This window comes from Rhinatrema bivittatum, chromosome 3 (assembly GCF_901001135.1).
Source record: "Rhinatrema bivittatum chromosome 3, aRhiBiv1.1, whole genome shotgun sequence".
Classification (NCBI taxonomy): domain Eukaryota; kingdom Metazoa; phylum Chordata; class Amphibia; order Gymnophiona; family Rhinatrematidae; genus Rhinatrema; species Rhinatrema bivittatum.
Window position 1 is genome coordinate 466,216,221 of NC_042617.1, and position 7,138 is coordinate 466,223,358.

A 7,138-nucleotide genomic window follows, 5' to 3' on the forward strand; every position below is an offset into this window, starting at 1 on the left:
GGAAGTGGTGAAGACAAAAACAGTGAAAGAATATAAAGGGGCATGGGATAAACACTGTGGATCCCTAAAGGCTAGAAGATGGAAATGAAGAAAAAAGTGCATGGGGTAACTTGGTCATGCAGCAGTTACTACCCTTAACCAATAAACCTTCATTCTGTTGATGCAACTCCATCATTGCTCTCTGCTTCAATGGCAGGGGTAAAAGATGAAAAGGGGGAACAGGATTCAGACTGTAACCAACAAGGACCCTGAATTTTACAGTCTGGGGAAACAAGCATGGGAATAACTTGCTGATGCGGCTGTTACTAACCTTAACCAATAAGCCTAATACTTTAGATGCAACTCCAACATTGCTCTCTGTTTCAACAGGAGACATAATGGAGAATTGGACTCAGACAGCAACAAACAAGGGCCCTGACTTTTGCAATCTGAGAAACTGGTAAGTATGGGGGTGACCTGTATGGCGCGGCAGATTCTACCATAAACGCAGACTGGATGGACCGTTTGGTCTTTTTCTGCCTTCATTTCTATGTTTCTGTATCAGATATGATCACTCCCAGATCCAGCTCTTGTTTTATTCTTAGAAAAATTTCATCCCCTATGCTGTACCTCTCCATTAGGTTTTTGCAGCCCAAATTCATGTCATAGCATGTTTTAGTATTAAATCTTAGCTGCTAGAATTTAGACCATTCCTCAAGCTTTATAGATCCCTCCTCATGGTTTCCACATCTTCCAGGGTGTCTACCCTGTTGCAGCTTTTAGTAAAATTTGCAAAAAGACAACCTTTTTCTGATCAGTGGTGTGTGATCATGGCCTTCAAGCGATTCAGTGAATCCCCTGTCCTTGATTTTTTTTTTTTGCAGTTACTATGGTTTTCTGCTCTCTCATTACTCGTGTCTGTGTGGCCAATGGAAACAGCAGCCTGTGGTTGCATGCACCGCTGATTGCAGCAGCAAGTTGATAGCGGGGGGAGGGAGGGGAGCGGGTGGGGGACAGCCAATAAGAACGAGCGGAGCTGGTAGGGGACTCAGTCTCATCGTGGTGGGACTAATCATGGAGGCAGGCAAGTGACAGCTCAAGACCTCAGGCCCATTATGATTGACAGTCAGCAGTACAGCACAGTATGAGGCAGAATGTGGGACCTTGGTTCGGCTCAAAGCAAGGTCCTAACTTTTATCCCGTGCGAAAAACAGGGAGTGTGGAACCTTCAGATTTAGCTATGCCCATGCAGATCTGCAGAAGAGGCTTCTGTGAACAAGGCAGGTGGTAGGAGGATCAGTGTGTGTCCGTGCCACAGTGTTTCAATTGAGCAGAAAAGAGTCATTGAGAGGCTCAGTCACTGTATACTAGGGACTTGGGGGGGGGGGGGGGTTTGAAGGGGTCCTAATTCGGAGGGAGACTACTGGGACCTGTGGGCAGTTAAGGGGATTGGGTCTCAACCCCCTTTTCTACATCTTCCTCTTCTCCAGCAGTGTATGACTCTCAACTTTAAAGTGACTGACAGTTGGGGACCAGTGGGGAGGATGCTGGGATAGGAAGGAGAGGGGATTGAGGAAGCAAGACTGATGGGGATTGATGGGTGTGGGAGGGGAGAGGGGCCTGGGAAGAAAGACTGCTGGGGACTGAGTGTGTATGAGAGCCAGTGTGTGTGTTTGTGTGTATGATCCAGGGAACTTGTGTTTGTGTCAGAGATCTTGCGTGAGTGTGTATGAGAGTCAGAGAGTCTCTGTGAGAGCCAGAGAGAGAGAGTATGTGTATATGGGTATGAGAGTCCGTGTATGAGGGAGAGGCCATGTGTGTGCATGTGAGAGAGCGGGGGATATGTGTGAGAGTGTATGTCAGCATATGTGTGGGTGTGAGATCGTGTAAGCATGTGTATGAGAAAAAGAGAGTATGAAAGCGTATGTGAGAGAGGATAAAATTGGGGGGGTCCTTTCCCCCAATCCACAACAATTTCACAGTGACTGGAAATAAAAAAAAAACCAAAAAACAGGTATGGAGAATGGGAGATATTTAATCCTTAATTGTTTTACTATTGGATGCTATGTGATGTGTCTGTTTTGAAATATTATATTGGTGTTCTAGGAAGTTTATAAGCATTTTTATGAGGTTTTAATTATTGGATATTCTATTTATCAGCTGTTTTGAAATATTTATTCTTTTTATTATTATTGCTGTTTTATTTATTTGTTTGTTTGTTTGTTTATTTTATTGTTTGGTCTTTCTGTGTTTTGTATGTGTGATTAAGGTGAGGGATATAGTATAGTGTATAGTTTCTGTATAAGGGCCTATAGCAGTTCAGCTTGTTCTGTTTTTAGTAGGAAGTGTATTGGTTTCTAGGGCCTGTTGTAATATATGCAGTATTGCTCTTTCCTGGATAGGGTTTTTGCTGTTTTAGTCCTGGGAGTAAGTGTTTTGATAGCAGCATATTTGAGTGTTGGGGTAAACTGTATTCTTGGCAGGCTGTGATAGCTTTTATTGGACTGAATAAGTATTATCCCAAAATATTGTATGTGAACTATTGAGACAATGTAGAACCCGTCTTTAGATGTGAATGTCTCTGATCTGACATCTGAAGAAGATACCTATGTAGTTTTGAAAGCTTTTGTGTAATATTTTTAGGTACATGTATTTTTAGGCAGCCTGGCTTGTTCTGTAATATTTGCATTATTGCCTTTTCATATATAGTGTTGTTACTGATTGAGCACTGGCAGTTATTGCTGTTTCGATATTGGAAGTTTACTATATTGTAATTGGTATCCATAGCTTTCTGAGAGCCATCCACACCCAATACATGTTGCAATAGGCCTAATCCAAAACCAACATCCAATATAGTAGAGATAGTGTCTCTATCAACACTTTAAAGAACATACAAGCATACAATTTGCAATTAAATAAAGGGATGTCAGTAATTTTCAAGTCCAACCCAGGCTACTCAATCAGTCATTCATCCCAATAAACACAGTCTTTTAAAAGAATAATAATTTTTTGGAGTTTTTCAATTGCAATTAAAATGTAATCACTGTTGAGCCTGCCATACATGCATAAGACAACCTCGTGTTAATTGATTTGGTTTGATACATGCCTAAGAAGCACACTGGTATCTAGCTCTAATATTGCAAAGGCTTGCTATCCCATGCTAACTAAAGATGTTAGCTGATGTTTTGAAATATCAGCTGATGTTTCAGTGATGCACTGTATCAGGGGGTACAGTTTTTACTTATCTGACAAAAATGCTTCTCTCCAGACCCACTTGTCTCAGCTCTCTGTTCGATGGAGTCCAAATCCCAGAGCTTAAGAATACTGATGCCGAGACTTTCTCCATACCAGGTATTTCCGACCTAATGCCATATGAGTTCCACGTGTCTTGTGTCTTGGGGAGAAGGGGTTGAGGGAGCGAAATGATGTCATTATGAAGACTACACAGTTGGGGCAGGAGGTAAGTCAGCATCTCTCCTGCTCCTTTTACTTTGCAGTCAACCACATGGGAGGGGTAAATGGGGACTGGGGTTCCTTGGCATCATTTTCAGAAAGGGAAAGGAGGGAGTAAGAGGAGGCTCCAGGCCAGATCCCAGGGCAGGCTGCAGGCTGGTGGGGCAGGCCGGGGTCATGCAGGGCATGGAGTTTTTTTTTTTTCAAAACGAAATGAAGAAAATCAATGAAATTTTCATTGGTCTTTCTTTCATTCTGTTTTGAATATGTAATGAAACAAATGCTTCTCTCTAGACCCACATGTCATTGACATTTCCTATTTTGTTTCAAATGAATGGACATTCCTATTTTTTTTGTTTCGCAATACATTTTGAAGATAATAAAATTTGTTCTAATTGGAAAAGTAGCAAATGCCCTGCAAGTCATTGAGCTTGATTGATTCACACCTTCATTACTGGTCCGTAAGTCTCTCACAGGAAAATTATGAGCTGGTTAATTTGAATCAGCCAGTTAGATTGGCAGACTGTCAATTTCAGCATGTAAATGTGCTATGCAGAAGATGATTGTTGGCTGGCAAGATTTTGAATTGGACCTAAACAGATGTAAAAAAATCTTCCCAGAAAAGGAATGTAAGCAAAAATTCTACCAAGGGGAAGAGGGACTTTTGCTTGATGGTGCAAAGTGTAAGAATTCGGCAAATGTTTCATAGTACTGTTTGTTCAAGTTTTTGTTTGCATCATTTTATTGCTATGGAATTGTTTCTCTTCCTGAACTTGTAGGAAACTAAATCCTTGAACAAGTGATATGCTCTTTTAAAGTTGTGAAAGCAAACTGGCTTGCATAGTTGTTGCATACTTTTTTGCCCTGTTTTCTTTCCCTACGAAACTTAAATCTGTACCCTAGTGTTTTCAGCGCCCAACAAAAAAGATCAATATGGCAACTATGCTATATATGTGAGTTTAAGGAAATATATCTACAAAAATACAAATTTTTAGTGAATGATGATATATGACAGTTTTCCTATATGAGACAACATTTATTTATTTATGCCTGGTTTATATTTTTTAATAAATGGTCGTAATTTCCTGAGCTATGTGGTGGAAATTTAAAATAGTGAAGTAACAAATAGAATGCAAGATGAAACAAAAAGCAAAAGCTTCTGTAGGGTGCAAAATATAAACTTTCATTGGGCTCTGTAGTGTAAACTGGAGTGACCTTAAAGCTGCACACTAAAAGGAACAGGCCAGTCAATCGTGATTTCACTGCCTTTGAATATTAAGCAACTGGAATTGTAAGTTTTTATAGGTTCAGTGGGAGCAAAGTCAGGGCTGGCTGAGCCTGCCCCTTTGAACTTGGAGCTCTGTGCTCACCCTACTGAAGAAATGGCATAGGAAGACTTAAATTTGTTGAAGGATAAAGCATTGTATCATTTCAGCTGTATACCCTACTGTCTCCTGCCAGTTCAGTGGAGCTAGTGCAAATTATGGTTAGGGAGACCAGGATTTGGAAGAAGCTGTATTACCCAAAGCATATATTTCGTTTTATCTTTCTTCATATGCTATATTACCTATTAGAACTTAAGGATAAGGATAATTGTGCTGTGGCTATTATTATAGTGCCTAATGATGATGTGGTGTTGTCCTTCCAGGTGCAATGTGACCTTTCAAGGAAGCAGCACTTACTGTGTTCAGAATGATTTACGGCGAGATTTTCCATAGACCGGCAAGAGATGAGGAACAGGTTAAGCTGAATGTGGGAGGATTTAAACAGTCAATTGACCAAAGTACTCTCCTACGGTTTCCCCATACCAGACTTGGGAAGCTGCTTAAATGCCACTCTGAAGAAGCTATACTGGAGCTATGCGATGATTACAATGTTACGGACAAGGAATATTACTTTGATAGGAATCCTTCCTTATTTAGATATGTTTTGAATTTTTACTACACAGGAAAATTGCATTTCATGGAGGAGTTGTGTGTTTTTTCCTTTTGCCAGGAAATTGAGTACTGGGGTATCAATGAGCTCTTCATTGACTCCTGCTGCAGCAACAAATATCAGGAAAGAAAGGACATTGTGTCAGACAAGGATTGGGAACAAAAGTGTGATATGCAAAGTATAGATTCTTCTACTGAAGCATCATCTAGTTTTGATAAGGAACTAGAGAGGTTTAGCACAATGTGGTTTGGTGAATTCAGAAAGAAAATGTGGGTCAGACTGGAAAATCCTGCACATTCGTTATCAGCCAAACTCTTTGCAATTTCTTCCTTGAGTGTAGTCTTAACTTCAATTGTGGCTATGTGCATCCACAGCATGCCAGAGTTCCAAAAATTGGATGTCAATGACAGGGAGATTGAAGATCCTGTTTTAGAAGTGGTAGAGGTTATATGTATTGCATGGTTCACCATAGAATTTGTGGTAAGACTCGCAATGGCTCCCTGTCAAAAGACATTCTGGACAAATCCAATGAACATCATAGATTTCATCTCCATTATTCCATTTTATGCCACTTTGATTGTGGACACAAAGGATGAAGAAAGCGAAGGCATAGAAAATATGGGAAAAGTAGTCCAGATCCTGAGGTTTGATGAGGATATTTCGGATACTAAAGCTTGCAAGACATTCTGTTGGCCTGCGGTCTTAGGGGCCACTTTTGAGACATAGTTATAATGAGGTTGGACTTCTACTTTTATTTTTGGCTGTTGGGATCTCCATCTTTTCCGTTCTTGTTTACTCAGTGGAGAAGGATGAAACTATTTCAGAATTACAAAGTATTCCCATGTGCTGGTGGTGGGCAACTATTAGTATGACTACTGTGGGTTATGGAGACACTCACCCTGTCACTTTATTTGGAAAGCTCCTTGGTAGTCTTTGCATTCTCTGTGGTATATTAGTGGTTGCCCTTCCTATTACCATTATTTTTAATAAGTTTTCAAATATTATCAAAAGCAGAAAGCCATAGACGTAGCTGAATGTAATGAGAAGAAAATGATAAATGTAATGAACTACCTTATTATAATATTAGAGATATCTATGCAAAAAAGATGCATTCTTTCATTTCTAGCTGTCTTCTGTAGGAATGATTGCAAGTGATGAAGATTCCACAGATGCTTCTAGCATTCAAGAGAATGAGAATGTTGCAACCCGTCGTCTTTAGAAAATAGCAAACTGAAGTCTGAAAACTGATTGAACAGATCTTTATTTGCTTTCTCTTTTTCTTGTTCTCTCTTCTCCTCTTTGTCTTTCTTTCTCTTAATAACAATGGGTTATTACAGCTTTAAAATTTATTTTAAAAAACTTATTTCTCAGGGTGCAATTTTAGCTATATTTCAGCAACATTCATTGCGCAATTGATTATTTTATGCTTGGAAGAGGTTTAATAATTTGCATCATTGATGCTTTATTTTTATACATCATCAGTGTGATGCTGTTTTTAAAAAAAATATAAAAATATAATAAAAAGAGGAAGTGGTATTTAATGCAAGTAAAATGACTGTTACTGTGGCCTGGCACCTTTTTCTGAATGCATTTGGAATTTACTTACTGATCAGGTCCTCGTAAATTGCTAACATTTAAGAAAGGTTGCACAGTTAAGTCACAAATATTCACAGCATGTACTGTATGTATCCCAAAAAAGGAAAAAAGCCAGGAAAAATAATGCATGAATAACGTTTCTTAATGAGCTGTGAAAATAGGAACCCATAAACTT

General features: G+C 39.4%; 1 protein-coding gene across 1 annotated transcript; it reads left to right on the top strand.

Moving 5' to 3' along the window:
• Positions 1-392: 392 nt before the first annotated feature.
• Positions 393-6,615, top strand: KCNS3 (potassium voltage-gated channel modifier subfamily S member 3). Its single transcript, XM_029596880.1, is given in 8 exon segments — positions 393-439; positions 3,248-3,330; positions 5,081-6,012; positions 6,014-6,359; positions 6,362-6,415; positions 6,418-6,489; positions 6,492-6,566; positions 6,569-6,615. Coding segments are annotated over 6 exon segments (1,482 nt in total). The 5' UTR covers positions 393-439; positions 3,248-3,330; positions 5,081-5,124.
• Positions 6,616-7,138: the final 523 nt, after the last annotated feature.